General features: G+C 37.4%; 1 protein-coding gene across 1 annotated transcript in view; it reads left to right on the top strand.

The window, feature by feature from the left end:
* OSBPL1A (oxysterol binding protein like 1A) overlaps positions 1 to 16,919 on the top strand; it is a gene marked incomplete in the record, with an annotated part of 2,690,541 nt that overhangs the window by 1,173,110 nt on the left and 1,500,512 nt on the right. The window contains 2 exon segments of the mRNA XM_044065352.1: positions 11,783 to 11,856; positions 11,966 to 12,029. Coding sequence (XP_043921287.1) covers positions 11,783 to 11,856; positions 11,966 to 12,029 — 138 coding nt within the window.

Here is a 16,919-nt window from a genome sequence, read left to right on the forward strand (position 1 = left end):
TCATAGTATGTTTTAAAGTCAGGTAAACCCAATCCTCCCTGTTCCTTGGGGAATGTAAGTCTCAAATAACTAATTCTGACCGATTTGGGGGCCCAGATAAATTTAGAAAGAATAGATATAATATTTCTAAAGAACTTATTATGTATTATAGTCATTGATGCATTAAATATATATAAAAATCTGGGAAGAATGTTCATTTTAATGATGGCCGTCCTGGCCAGAAAAGGAAGCTTGAGTTTAGCCCATCTGTTTAGGTCTCCCCAGATATTCAACCAACATTTTGTCACATTATCCTGATTATTGAGAGGAGTTCCCTTGGGAGAAGGATATCCCAAGATATTGAAGTTGTTGTTTAATGCTTATACCTGTGTTAGCAAATATATTGGGGGATGGGGAATAAATGTTTATCGGAAAAATTAGTGATTTATCTCTCTTAAGTTTGTAGTTTGCCAGGTTAGAGAAGGAACTGATGGAGGATAGTATTGTAATAGGATCTGATCCGGGGAGCATAAAGTAAATGTTTAAGTCGTATGCAGAGAGATAAAGTTTGGTGCTAAAAATACTAGGTGTGTGATGAAATGTTTTTTGTCTGTTCAAGAGGAACAATGGTTCAATGTAGAGGTTGAATAATAATGGAGAGCGGGGGCAACCTTGCCTAGCACCGTTGAGAATTTTAATTCTATTAGATATCTGTTTATTTGTAAAATGGTGTATGCACTAGAATATAGGGTTTTAATTGTGTTGATAAAAGAGTTTGGTAAATTGTAAAAAGGGAAGACTACTGAATAAGAAATCAGTACTGATAACGATCAAAGGCCCTGGAAGCATCAATTGCTAGAGCATAAAGGGGAGTTTTATTTAAGGAAGAAAGAGAGATCATGGCTTCCAAAGACAGGGTGTGGTCAATTGTTTGTCTGCCCATGATGAATCCAGACTGTTCTGGTGAAACAATGGAAGAAATAACTAACTTCAGTCTATTAGCTAAAATTGTGGCCAAAATTTTCATATCAATATTAACAATAGAAATGGGTCTATAATGCCAGGGGGTTTTGGGGTCACCATTATGTTTTGGTATAAAGATGGTTCTAGAGGCATTCAGGTGTATATCCCTAAAATCAAAGGTAATAATACTGTTATACAAAAGAAGCAATGCTTTAGAGATTTTTGAAGTAAAAGATTTATAAAATTCTGCCGTAAACCCAAACCTGACCAGGTGATTTATTAGGTTTCAGGCTATTAATAGCCATAGTTATTTCTTGCATAGAAATTTCTCGGTCTAGAAGTTTAGTTTGATTCTCAGTCAGTTTAGGGAAGGTTAAATTGTTATAAAAAACCTGTAACTCTTCCTTATTAGCATTTTTCAGTAGGGCCATATAACTGAGAGTATAAGTTTTCAAACAGTCCAATAATCTCAGTAGTACCCTGATATTCCTTCCCCTGATGTGAAATTTCGGAAATAAATGGAGATGATTTATTCATGTTTATCACTCTGGCCAGGAATTTAGAGGGAAATTGAGCCAGATCCGAGTAATTTGCTAAAGATTTAATTTCATGGAAGTTAAGGTCATCCGCTTGCATAGATAAAAGTTCCTTTTGCATCAGAATCATTTGTTTTTCTAGCTCAGAAGTGTGTTTTTGTTGGATTTCGGTTTCTATCTTATGGAGTTTAGAGGTAATATCTGATTCCATCTTGTTGAGTAGTTTCTTATAGTATGAGGCTTTATTTATCAGAAAACCCCTCATCATAGCCTTGGTTGCAGCCCAAGAGCAGTCTAAGGCAGTCTGCAGGGAGTTACCGGATTGGAGAAATTCGTCAAGATAGAGCTCAACTTGTGAGAGGATTTCTACCTTCTTAAGAAGGTTAGGGTTTACACGCCACCAAATAGCTATGTTCTTTGAGGGTTTTATGTCTTGCCATTGAATAGAGAGAGAAATCCTTGAATGATTGGAAAGGCTTCTGGGGTAACTGGAGAAAGAAATATCCAGGTTGCTGAAGGATGAAGAAATCAGAAAAAAGTCCAATCTAGACCAGCTTTTAGCGCAGTTAAAGAAAAAGGTGAATTTGTTATTTTTATGTGTGGCTTTAAGAAAGATATAGGGATCAAAAAGGTTAAAGTCACCCTTCAGTTCCGATAAGGATAAGGTTGTAGAGAAATTAAATTTAGCCTTAGTATTTATCCTATCATTTTTTGGGTCCTGTACTGAGTTCCAATCGCCCCCAGCGATGTAGTAATGATTAGGAAATAAAGCAAGTAATTTATGAATCTGCATAATGAAATTTTGCTGACCTGAGCATGGGGAATAGATGTTGATAATTAAAATAGGTTTGTCAATAAAGGGGCATGTTGTGACAAATTTTTTTTCTTATTGGTATCTTGTAGCCCTTTGATGATCCACGATTCTATATCCAACATTTACTTACAAGCCTAAGTAGTTAAGAGAACGGTGAAAGATGGAGAATAAACAATTATCTATCATTCTTAGATGATGGAACAAAAATAAGTTGGCAAGTATAAAAAACCCTTCCTGCTTTAATCCTGTGCCTAACCACCACCCTCTAAGCACGGAAGGGGCTGGGATATTAAAGAATAACACGAAAAATAGTAACCTTTTATGGCATTTCTTGGGTCTCCCCCGAGTGGAGAGACAGTTAAATCCCAGAAATTTTTTCCTAAAACACCAGAATCTAAAATGCATAACAATCCCAAGCAGTAGCAGAATACACTCAAAGCTCAGCTATAGTAATGTTCTGAGCATATGCTTGACCAACTAAAAGTGTGACAGTTAAGATAAGCCAAGGGGGTTGGCAAACCAGGTTTAATTAGTGTTTAGCTTAGGGTTGCACTCTTTATAAACATGCTGTTATGTAACTGCCACTAGAATCTGAAGGGGAGAGGCATCTATCCCCACAGTAACAATTAAATCTTGTAAGACATGTAAATACTATTAGTAACTACTATAGTCCTCTATCTTGAGAACAAAAATACTATATTAAAACAAAGGAAAGAGAGATTAGCATATTTTTACCGGCTTACTGACAGTCCTGATTTTGAAAAAGCCATTTGTGTGACTCCGTTAATAATTCCTATAATGAGAAGGGTACCTAAGCAGTGTAAGATGGCACCCTCAAACCCGATCTAAACAGGAAAAAAAAAATTTAAGAAAGTTTTTATAGTTGTGTTTTGTATGCAATACAGCAATCACATTAATGTTTTAATTGATGAATTGTTTTGTTAATGAGGAAGGAGTACTACTTAAGGTGATTATTGGCTTGTGTAATTCATTCTGACGAGGTCTAAGGACAAAAACGCAAGTTACTGTTTTGTGGCATAAAATAAACTGTTTTGGGTCCACTGTACGAAGAGGCATTTTATTTGCTGGTTCTGCAAGTGCTTTGGTTTGTGGTGAATGTATATTTTATTTTTACCACTGTTTTTCACTGTTTGTTGGAAGGAAGGGATAGTTTGTAGACGAGATTTACTTTGATTATATTTTGTTGTTGTTTTCTTTAATTTTCACTGTTAGAAAGGGATAGGTTTTAGACGGGCTAGCTGTAGCCCACTCCAAGGGGCCTCATCAGCTATAAATTCTCACAGACTGCAGAGAAGACAATCCAGAGCTTAGGTAAACAGTCATGTCTTGATTTGTGATTTATTGATCTTTACTATTAAAAAGAAGTGCAACTGTGAATGAATAGTGAGCATGCAACATAAAAGAATTACAGCTTTTGTCTGACTCTCACAACTTGTATGGTCAGAACAATAACTTTATTGGACTTTAGTTGTGTATTACTTGTGTGATTTTTTTCACAGAATTCAAATTCTCTCTAATTTTTGTAGTTACTGATTTTGATTGTTCTTTTCTTTTATCATTTTTTATTCATTTGAAGCTGAATATGGATTCCTTAAATGAGTATGCCATTAATGATCTGCTAAAGCACAAATATCTTGTACAGTGTAATAAATGCTTTGCATATTTAAAAGTAACACCTGATAACACTGATATGTGTTCCTCATGTAAAAAGTTGGATTATTTGTTTACCATTGTTGTTGTCTTTCGGCTTTTCCCGGTTAGGGGTCGCCACAGCGGAACTCCAGTCCACTAATGATTGGCAGTAGATTTTTCACGAACGCTGAGGTACCAGCTCGACGTTCAACCTTCAACGAAGGCACGCCCATTACGCATGTCTTTCGAACGCCCATCCAACCACGGGGAGGACATACAGACTCCACACAAAAGGCACTCCCCACACTCCAGCCGAGAATCGAACAGGAGAACCTCTTGCTGTGAGGCAACAACGCTACCGTTGCACCACCACGGATGTTATTAGAAGTAAATCTAGACTTACTGATGATAATTGTACTTGTCAAATTGGCACTTCTTGGAGAAGTGTTGTTGCATATATTAATGACTGGACACGTGAGATAAATATTGTTAGGCAAAGAGCAAATAGAACACATTTATTAAATGATGTGGCTATCGTCTGTAAAGATCATTCGACCCTTATGAAACAAGATGATGTTCCCGACAACTTTGGAATTCTGGATGCAAGTATTCAGCAATCTGAGGATTCCGAGTGTTTAGATGGAAACAAAAAAAAAAAGAAAGGAAGAAGTTCACAACAAATAACAAGGAAGAAAAAGAAACTGATAAATGTCTGTAAAGTAAAGATAATGTGTACTAAAAAGGACACTGCTTTGTTATGTACCACACAGATTACAGGGAACGATAACATTTGTTTGTGTCTTTTGGCTTTTCCCGGTTAGGGGTTGCCACAGCGGAACTCCGGTCCGTTAATGATTGGCATTTGATTTTTACGTACTGGCTTGCCAGGCCTGACATACAACCTTCAACGAAGGTATGCCCATTCATGCATGTCTCCACGCAGATGACGCTCTAGCTGGGAATCGAACCGGACAGCGTCTTACTGTGAGGTGACAACGCTACCGCAGCATCACCACCGCGGGTACAGGGAACGATAACATTGTTCTATCAAAAAACCTTCAGTCTACAGAAAAACGCATAATTTTCCAAAACAGAAGGTAGAAGAAAGAGGCAAGGGACAGGTGAAAATGAAGAAATCAAAACCTAATGTGGAAGAATTGAAGAACATTACTCTAAGAAAAAAGTAGAGAAAGACAGATGTTGACTACATGTCTCAAGCTGTGGGTGTACAAAGCCAGCTGGATGAGAACTGTATGCTTGCAAATTTAATGCACAATGAAAACAGTGGGATTAATAAGACTAATGGTGATGAAGATCATTCCTTTGTAACAGGTATTACTGTATTTGAAGTTGAAGATTCTTCAGATTTGGTCAGGAAAGATATTCTTGCAAATGATTAGTAGAGGAACTTGTGCTTAAATTTGCAGAGAAGACAGTGAACATCGAATAGTGTTATGTTTGCCAGGAGCAAAAATAGAAGATGCGAGAGAAGCTTTGGAACTCCTTAATGTAAGGAAGTATATATATTTTTTCATTCATGTGTGTACAAATGATCTCATCCGCAAGGATTCTCTCACTGTTACTAGGAAACTTACAGCCCTCATAGATAGTGTAGCTTGTACTGTTGTTAGGACATGTTTTTCACATATCACATGAAGAAAGGATAGTCAGGTCACTGTGAATGAAATTATTTTTTTAGGTAAATACCTACGTGGAAGAAATGTCCCATTTTAGAAAATGTAAATGTGTAGAGCATTTAAGCCTAGTTTGGGGCACACATGTTCAGGCAAGGATGGCTTACATTTGTCAAGATCAGGATAGAGAATTTTTTTAGAAGAAATTTTGCAGTATTTGACAAACACTAAACAGGATTTTTGCCAAGATGAAAATTTAACAGTTCAGAGATAGCAACATTTGATAGGTTCGTAGATTAGTACTAGTCTAACTGCCCTTGTGGGCCATTTTAAGCCTAGCCAATTACCCCATGTGAGAATCAAACCCTGGACCTTGTGTTTATAAGGTAAACACCTTAACCTCTATGCCAATTTCCCACCCATCTCTGATGGCTGTTAATGCTAGGAGCATTAATAATAAAGTTATTTTTTTTTTTGGAAAATTTGCTAAATTTCCACAAAATTGATGTTACTGTTTGTGAAACATGATTAAAAAACAGTGATTAGAAACCAGTTCTGTCCGGGTATAAATGTTTTAACTGTAACAGACATTCCAACAAAAAAAGTCAGGTGGAGGTGTTATGGTAGGAATTTAAGATCAGACCTGTGATTATTACATGTTCAGTGATAACACCAATACTATAGATTGTGTGACTGTGACAGTAAAGATGACCCTGTAACATATAACAGTTGTTGGATTGTGTAGACCACCAAAGTCAGTTGCTGATGACCTAGAGGAATTTGTACATTTCTTGCATGAATACACAGGAGGGAAGAATAATAGCTCAGGACTTAAATTTACCAGAAACAGATTGGAATAATATTGACATTAGTAAGGACACTTTCATAATATATGTACAGGAACAAGAATTGCTTCAGAATGTTAACAAAAAATAAAAAAAAAAAAAACTACCGGGATCAGAAAATATTAGACATTGTTTGTGTTCCTAAAGGAATTACTGTTACTTCAGGTCATGTTTTTCCACCACTGATGTGCAGTGATCGTGAGGTTAGAAAGGTTAATTTGTTGCTAGATAATTCTGCAAAACTGAACTCTATTCAGTGCACAGAAGATTAATTACAGATTATATGCAAGGAAAGTAGTCACTATGTAAAACTAACTGGAGTGATGTGTTCAGTGGAAAAAGTGCAGATGGGATATAGAAAGTTTTGAAAGAGAAATTGAGTGCAAAAAAAAAAAAGTTTAATATCAGGATCTAGGCATACCACATCAGAGGTATATATTTCCATAAGAATGAGATACCCGATTAAGGCGAGGCACAAAAAATATAAGAAATTGAAAAGAGGTCGAACTACAACTTTGAAAACTGAAATAAACAAGCTGGACAAACAAATTAAGCAGTGTGAGACAAGATCAAGAAAAAAACTGAATAAAATTTATATAAAAATATTGAACATAATAGGAAACCATTTTTATAGATAAGATGTGGAAGGAGTAAAGACATACAAATTGATAAACTGTGTGTAGATTCCAAAACATAGATATACATACAAAATCTTATGCAAAACAGTTTGGCTCCACAAAGGTGGTAATAATTTGTCCTAATTTCATCCAGTTAACCGCAAAAACTGGAATCAAATTAGATTATGTTGAAAAAGAAGTGCACCAACTGGATCCGAACAAAGCGCAGGGAGAAGACGAAAGTAGTAATAATGACATAAGAGCACTTCAGCAAGAACTTAAATGCCATCATATCTGTTTACTAGGTGATATAAATATGGAGAGATTCCTCAAGATTGGAGACATGCACTTATTAAACCTGTCTTCAAGGGATAGAGGTAGTAGGACAAACCCAGAGAGACCATTAAGTCTACTTTCATGTTGTGGAAAAATAATGGAGAAGGTGATATTGTATAAGTTATTGTCAGAATTGGATAGGCTGGGACTTGAAACCGTATATCAGCATGCATATGTTGAAAAGAAATCTATTACCACTTGTAACATGATGTTCCATGACAAAATAATAACAACTATGAATGAAAAATTGTGCTCCGATGTAATTTATATAGATTTAACTTCAGCATTTGATAGGGTAATACACAAAACACTTATCAGTAAATTAGAACAACTAGGTAACTATGTACTCTTGATAAGATGGAAGGCTGCATGGCTTACAAATAGGACATGGCAAGTGTCATACAGCAGTTGGACAGGTGAAATTCTTGGTTCCAATCAGGGTTTTCCACATGGCTCTGTCCTAGGCCCTTACTTGTTTAGATTGTACCTTTCAGACCTTACTTTTTCATCTGAGGTGTTCTGTAGTCTATATGCAGATGACCTGACATTGGGTAAACAGATTACATGTGTTACAAATATGGCATGTCTGCAAAAGAACTTGACTAAATCGATAATTTGGGCACAGGAATGCATCAAAAACTAAGCATATGAGATTTGGAAGACATGCATTTTAAGGTGAATATTTAATAGAGCACACAGTGACTGAAACTGTAGATTCATATAAGGACCTGGGCACCGGGGTAGATCCAACTTTGAGTTTTTTTAATCATATCAATCAACTGGTTGTTAAAGAAATACAAGTTGTATAAAAATATTTATAAAGTCTAAGAAATCATAATTGTTGAAATCATTGGTTATTAGTTACAGCTGACCTAAACTTGAGTATGGAATAACAATATGGAAACCTTATAAGAGCACAAGCATGAGTAAGCTGGAAAGAGTACAGCAGAAATATGCCAAGGGCATCCATGGATGTAAACATATAAGTTATTATGAAATACTAAAATATGTGAAGTTGTACAGTGTCTCTTATAGAAACTTAAGAGGAGATCTTATTCAGATGTACAGGACATTTAGAGAACTATTTCTGGGAATGTTTAGGGTTATCAAAACGAAGTAGGGAATCGTCAGACAATGTGTAGAAAATTCTGTAGGAATGAGAAGTGTGCTTAATTGGCTGTCTGAGAGAGCAGCTGATGCATGGAATAGGCTACCAAATTACATTAAAGAAAGTACTAGTTTAGATATTTTTTAAGAACAGCATGGTTAGTTATTATGGGAAGGGCATTAATGAAATATTTGTATGCATGTCTAATGTCAGAAATTGTTTGAGTTTGGAATGTGCATTAATATATACACATATATGTGTGTGTGTGCGCACACGTGCGTGTGTCTATATATATATATATATATATATATATATATATATATATATATATATATATATATATATATATATATATATCTTGCATTTTTTAATGTTTCATTGTACAACGGATCCTTATTTTTTGTACATGACTGATGTATGCTTAAACTGCAATTGTGAGTCCAGTATGGCAATGGATATGTTACTACAGAGCCTTAAATTCAGTAGGGCTTCAAGTAGTAGGCACCTTCTAATGTAGTGATGGTGAACCTGTGACACACGTCAAAGATGACACACGCCACAACGTTTTGGGTGACATGTCAGTGATCACCAACACCCGAGTTACCAAATACACTGCTTTTGCATACATTGCTCATTTGAAGTGCACTGAATTAACTTGGGATTGGTGTGGCAAAAGCTCCTGGCACACAAAGTTCACCATCACTGCATTTTTTCACAGGGAGAGTGGAAATTTGTGGTTATTATTAGTATGTGGGTTCTATTAGTGAATGTGCAATATTTATCTTTTTGAATTATCACACAAATGCTTACTGGGTATTTAAACCTTCAGTAGAAATCTTAGTTAGTCTGGGATCAGCAGCCCACATAAACACACTTGTTTTAAAGGGTAATCCCTTCCAATCACCCATTAATAGGTAAGAGAAAGCTTTGGTGTCCATATGGAAAAACTCAAGGAAAACAGTATGTTAGATGAGAAGCCCAGTTCCACAGCAGTCATGTGAACAGCGTAAATGGTGAAAGGTGATTAGCAATTCTAGTATAAAATGAACATTACACACACACACACACACACACACACACACACATATATATAGACACACGCACGTGTGCGCACACACACACATATATGTGTATATATTAATGCACATTCCAAAAAACTCAAACAGTTTCTGACATTAGACATGCATACAAATATTTAATTAATGCCCTTCTCATAATAACTAACCATGCTGTTCTTAAAAAATATCTAAACTAATACTTTCTTTAATGTAATTTGGTAGCCTATTCCATACACACACACACACACAGGACTCGGATGCAGAATACTCAAGGAAACCAAAACATATGCACTGGCAGGCAGAGCAACAGTGTAACACATCACTAATACAAAAGTAGAATGAAAACCGCAGCACAGCAAGACAAGCTTCACCAAAACAGTGTCATAAACCAGCTCTTTTGGGGTCGACTGATAAAGTCTTGACTATGATGGAGATGGCCCTGGTGCAGTTAGTGACTTGGGTGGTTCCACAAGCCAGCATGGAAGGAGAGAGAAAAGCTGATGCTCTGCCTGTTTTGTCACCATTCTGGGGAGAGGTAAGGGATGTACTGTGTGTGAGAGCCTCTTTGGAGTCCTCATTGGAGACTCAGGCCAGGTGTAGGTGGGAATACTCCCTAAACCATGCCAAGTTAAAAGCAGTGCCCTGTAAAATGGAATACCAGTGTATGAGGGGTAGCACCACCATTACTGTAGTAGACACCTTTGCATAGCTACTATACACTCTCTCTGGCCTGCTCACTTCCCATGCTGTCGCTTCACTAGCTTAGCGAAAGAGAAAGGCTAGTAACCCAGCTGGAGGAGAGGCAATACCATTTATAGTAGCATAATTAAGTAGATTGAGGTGACAGAGGCTTAAAATGGATACCACACTGCATCAGATGCATTAAAACAACTTTGACTCACAGTCAGGAAGGGAATGCTATAAAAAAAAAAGTTCATCAGTAGGACCAAACCCCCATAACTACCCTTATTAAATATTTGTATGCACAGGTAGAGGTATTTCACTACTTTTCAAGATATTTCTGAAGGGTGTGAAAGTCATCGGTACTTTTTTGTCATTAGATTGCTTGGACCGTCTTTTATCTTAATCCCAAATGTTTCTGCGACATTCTGTGTTGCAGTCTTTTAACTAGATATACTTTCTAGTCCCTTTGTTTCCTAGTCCTTTTTCACTTAGGAAGCGCATGGCGTGTGTGCCCTTTCATGTTGTATTCCAGCCTGTCTAGGTACACTGGCTGTTGAGTTCTGTAATGTTCTTTATATTTTTATTTTGATAGTGGGCATATTTGTTATTACGTCTAGTCAGTGGAAATAAATTATAAGCAAGCGAGCTATCTATACTAGCAAATTAACAAGCAAGTTTCTTGAACTAAATGTATTACAGATATTATGCAGCAATGGCAATCTTCCATTAAGCATCAGAGGTAATGCTTTAACCTTCTTTCTTACCATTCACAAAACTCGCTGCAGCATCCTTCAACAGAGTTTAAGATGAAAAACTGTTTGTCAGTTCCATATAGTAAGTGGTAATCTGCAGACAGCCAGTACTGCCTCTGAGATTACCATTTTAATGTAATCCAGAGTAACAAGTGTGCAGGTTATTTACATAGGCTTCCCTGTCCCATAGTTATGCTGAGAAGGCATTGGTAAGGAAAAGTATTTTTTTTCCATTTTCTTTACTGTGAGAAGGCCAAATTATCTTAAAGTTTATATTTAATTTTACCATACCTGAGTGAAAATTATCACCTGCAGGCTCTTTTTACCTTTTTATTTGGTTAGAGAATACATTAATCTTAAGTGTGTCCATGCTGTTAACACAGTAATGCAGAGGTAAGACTGGCCTTTCAACGTTTAAGATGCATTCAGGACTGCACACCAGGTAAGCAGTTTCTTGCCACCACAGGCCAAACTACATCTGTAGCTTCCTCATTCAAGTGCATCATTGCAAGGGGACAGTGAAGTACAACATATACAGTTCCTTCTATCTCCTCAAGCCAGTGGAATCAAATATCTTGTGCCTCATTTTTACAAAAAAAATATATCTAATATGGTGGCATCATCTGAACATGGTCATTGAAACCCTTGACCCACACTAAACAGCTTACCTAGGTTACCTGCACATCTTTCAGCAGGGGATACTCCTTAACATAAAATAGGTTGTCTAAATCAATATGAATTTGTTTTGTGTTCATGTTAAGGCGACTGCTTTGACTATATTTTTATTGTATCTTTTTTCGTAGAGTTCACGATTTTTTGGCTGGAAACTCTGCTGGGTTATACTGGATAATGGAGTCCTTTCCTGGTTTCAAAACAGGTAAACATCACATTCTGAAGCAGAACATAACCAAATAATAGAGAGTTATACCTGTCGAATTTCTATAATGGGCTGTGCTTTTCTTTTTTGCTTTTTGTTATTCTGAAAGGTCAGATGCAACGTCTGGTGTTCATCGAAAAGGATGCAAGCCCTTAACCCAGGCTACATGCACGGTAAGATGAACAGGTCACTGTTGTTCATTACGTCTTTGTACAACTAGAATCAGTAAACTATCAACTGTCTTAGTGAAAAAAGTGCAAACTAAAATTTACCCTGAAAAATAAGACAAAATAAGGCTGACTACATTGATCTCAAAATAGAGGGAGCAAAGTTTGTCTCAGCACTGAAAGGGCATATGTTTAAAAGTAGTCCTGGAAGGGATTTTATTTAACCTGTGTGATTGGGATTCTTTTACCAGTATCTCAGACTTGTGCACACGTGTGTGTTTGTATTAGTTAGACACACACACACACACACACACACACACACACACACACACACAAATAAACACATTTTATATATATGTGCATTCTGCCACTTTGGTCAATATCTGTTTAGTCAACACAGCTTGATCGACTAAACAGACGGTTGACACCTGTTGGCAAAAGTAGCAGATCAGACTATTGCCCATGTTGGTGCATTTGCCCTTTCTACGAGAACTGTGTGATCTCGGAGTTGGTGTATATAATTATATATAATTATCAGGGAGTGTGAAGAGTCAAAGTTTTCTTTTGTTTAAAAGTTCTGCATGCACTGAGATTCATTCTCAGTACATGCTTAGTAGTGTGTTGACACAGGACAACAACACTTATATTCCAGCACAATTACATACAGAAATGTATTACACTTCAACTATAAGCAGCGGGGCAAGCCCTCCTGCACCCCCTGCTAATTAAATATATCAACTCCTAGATCGCACTACACAGAACAAAATGGCAAACATACCATTACGTGCTTCATGACTGCCTTTTGTAACCTTAGTCATGTTCCCTTCTAACTGTGGTGGTGGTGATGCTGCGGTAGCGTTGTCGCCTCACAGTTAGACATTGCACGTTCAATTCTCAGTTGGAGCATCTTCTGTGTGTCGACATGCGTGAATGAGCGTTCCTTCATTGAAGGTTGTGCATTAGGCCCGGCAAGCCAGCACGTAAAAATATACTGCCAATCATTAGCAGACCGGAGTTCTGCTGTGGCGACCCTTAACCGGGAAAAGCCGAAAGAGAAGAGTCATGTTCCCTTCTAACTTGCTATACTACAACATAACTCATCTTAGTGTAGTGAAGTGCGATGCTGGAGTTGAAATATTTAAGTAGCAGTGGATGTTAGGGGTGAGGAGGGCTTCCCCCCCATTTATATTTGGAGAAGTGTAATATGGTTTGCCTTTTATTTTTTTCTGTATGTAGTTGTGCTGGAATATTGTAAGTGTTGGTGTCCTGTGTTTTTTTTTTTTTTCGATATTATGGGATTCAGTGTTTTGAGTTTTCAACATTTTAAGCTTGAGATTTTGGTCTCAGTGTTTTGAAATTCAATATTTTGGGCTTTAGAGATTCTGAAGTGAATCCATATATTTACATATAGACACACATGCTGTCCTTTTGTGGTCCACACCACGACTTCACTTGTGTGCTAATCGTATCCACATTGTTTTATGTGCTTCTTAACTGAATTAAATAAGACTAGTGTTTTTACAATTAATCCTGTTTTATTGGCTGTGGTTTTGTTTTATTTTTTATTGTAGTAGGGGTTAAGTGTGCAGGAGTGGTGTTGAGGTAGTTGGGGGGGGTTGTCTTTGAGGAAGGTTGTGATTTACTAGTTGCTTTTGGAGCTTTTTTTTTTTTTTTTTTTTTAACTGAACCAGTTTATGTGATCTCAGTGTAGTACAGGTCAGGGGGGGGGGGGCTGGGGGGCTTTCCTTTACTGTTGTACAGCCTCCAATTTGGTATATGTAAGTAGCAGGAGGTGTGGATGGCAGCTACATTGGGGAATGCAAGGGAGATTTCCTCCCATAATTTTTTTTGATAGATCATTAGTTGATGTTTTCTTTTCAGTATTTTGACTCCAGCTCTATTTGAACTGCAATTATTTTTCTTGGAACCAAACCCTGCCACTGCTCTTAACCCAAACAATGCACATTAACTTATGAGAAACCCTTCCTTCACAGCCCACTATACAATACCTTCACAAACATGCTTCACGTGCAGCAACACACACAACACTGTCTATCATTTTATCTAGCCTTCCTCTAACCCTAACTTGCAAACACTTGCACGCATGTGCACGCACACACACACACACACACACACACACACACACACACACACACACATCATTTCATAAACGTGTAGACACACACAGAACCATCTCTGTTTACCAAGCCCTCGTTCAAACCCTAATCCACAAGCATTTGTGCACACACTATCACCATTAATGCTAAGCATGTTGGTATACCCCATAGTTTCAGCATTAGAACAAGCCCCTACTTAGCCGTCACACAGCACAAGAGCAATTGATGCTTCTACCTTTGACATTTCCAGCACACAGCAATAAGTGCTTTCAGATGCAAAACTTAGCAGTGAACTTTGTTGACTAAAGGCACATTTGACAGGGTTTACTGAAATTATATTTAAATATATACAGTGGATATAAAAAAGTGTACACACCCCTGTTAAAATGCTAGGTTTTGGTGATATAAAAAAATGAGACCACAATAAATCATTTCAAAACTTTTCCCACCTTTTATGTGACCTATAACCTGTACAATTCAACTGAAAAACAAACAAATCTGTTAGGGGAAAAAAAATAAAAAACGTACAATAAGCTGGTTGCATAAGTGTGCACACCCTTAAACTAATACCGTTGAAGCACCTTTTGATATAATTACAGCATTCAGTCTTCATGGGTAGGAGTCTATCAGCATGGCACATCTTGACTTGGCAATATTTTCCCACTCTTTCTTGCAAAAGCATTCCAAATCTGTCAGATTGCAAGGGCATCTCTTGTGCACAGCCCTCTTTAGGTCACCCCACAAATTTTCTATTGGATTTAGGTCTGGGCTCTGACTGGGCCATTCCAAAACTTAAAGTTTCTTCTGGTGAAGCTATTTTGTTTATTTGGATGTATGCTTGGGGTCATTGTCGTGTTGAAAGGTGACATTACTGTTAATCTTCAGCTTTCTAGCAGACAGACGCCTGAATGTTTTGGGCCAAAAGTGACTGGTATTTGGAACTGTTCATAATTCCCTCCACCTTGACTAAAGCCCCAGTTTCAGCTGAAGAAAAGCAACCCCAAAGCATGATACTGCCACCACCATGCTTCACCATGGGGATGGTGTTCTTTTGGTGATGCAAAGTGTTTTTTTTGCGCCAAACATGCCTTTTGGAATTGTGGCCAAAAAGTTCAACCTTGGTCTCATCAAACCATAACACATTCTCCCACATGCTTTTGGGAGACTTCTTTTGTTTTGCAAATTTTAGCTGGGCATGGATGTTTTTCTGTGTAAGAAAAGGCTTCCATTTTGCAACCCAATGCCATAGTCCAGACATATGGAGACTTCGGGAGATTGTTGTCACATGTAGTACAAAACCAGTACTTGCCAGAAATTCCTGCAGCTCCTTCAGTGTTGCTGTAGGTCTCTTGGCAGCCTCCCTGACCAGTTTTCATCTGGTCTTTTCATTAATTTTGGATGGATGTCCAGTTCTTTGCAACACCACTGTTGTCCCATATTTTCTCCACTTTTTGATGACTGTCTTCACTGTGTTACATGGTATATTCAATGCTGTAGAATTTTTTTGTACCCTTCTCCTAACTGATACCTTTCAACAACGAGATCCCTTTGATGCTTTGTAAGCTCTCTGTGAACCATGGCTTTTGCTGTAGCAGGCAACTGAGTAACTGTCAGGAAAATCCTACTAGGACAGCCAAACTTTATTTGGGGTTAATCAGAGTCTCTTTAATTGATGCCAGATGTGTACCCAAGAAGACTGAATGCTGTAATTAAATCAAAAGGTGCTTCAACAAAGTTTTAGTTTAAAGGGAAGGGGCAGGTTTAAGGGGCATAGGAGGATAAATTTCTTGGGTGGCGAAAGCCAGGGTACCTTTTTGGCTAGGCTTATATAGGCCCTAGGGCCAATAGCCTAGTCCATACCTATGAACCTATGAGGGTGGAAGCAGGAATGGTAATAGACTGGGATGAGGCCAAGAAGACATTTGGATTGTCTTCCCTACCAGGGCTTGATCTTAGACTACAAGCAAAGAGAAAGAAAAGGGGATGTTAAGTAAGAGACCTGCCGTGGTAGAGTTTTTAGTTGAACTTAGAACAGAAGCAGTTGTTAAAAATGTGATATTTAGTAGGACATATAAAACATTACATGATAACTATGTAAGAATCAGTCAGGTGATTAAAAAGGCTAGGGAAGAGAAACTGAAAAAACAATTTACAAGAAAACAATGGGAAGACATATTTATGGCTCCCAAGTATGCAACCAAATCCAGAAGTTTTAGTGTCTTTGCTTGGAAGTGTTTGCATAGGTACTTGTATACCCCAAGCAGACTTAAAATAGATTAATTTTTATTTGGGTAGATGGCAAATGTTGGAGGTGTGATGGGGAAGAAATAGGTGACTGGGAACATATGTTTTGGAAGTGTAATGAGTTGACAGATTTTGAAAATTTCCTACAGGGTACTGTGTCTGAAATATTGGGTGAGCAAATGGTGTAAGGAAATTATTCTACTGAGCTGGAATACAGGATCTGAATTGCCTAGACATAATAATGTCTTATTAAGCTTAATTCTGTTGGCTACCAAAAAAAGCAATTATTAGAAGATGGAAGTCAAAGTCTACACCAACTGTATTTGTTGTGTTGCGGTGTTCAATATTATAAGAGAGAGAAAAGAACTGGAAGAGGGATCTTTAGAAAAGGGAAGGAGCAAATTACATACAAGTAAATGAAAATTGTAGGACCACTATATGCATAATAATGTTTAGGAGGAGGACCGGGGAGTGAGGTTTAAGGGAAGGCAGGAGTTCTGCAGTTTTTTTTGTAATGTTGGACTGATGTTAGTAG

The sequence above is a fragment of the Protopterus annectens genome, chromosome 3.part0, assembly GCF_019279795.1.
Source record: "Protopterus annectens isolate FY-2018-M chromosome 3.part0, PAN1.0, whole genome shotgun sequence".
NCBI classification, from domain to species: domain Eukaryota; kingdom Metazoa; phylum Chordata; order Ceratodontiformes; family Protopteridae; genus Protopterus; species Protopterus annectens.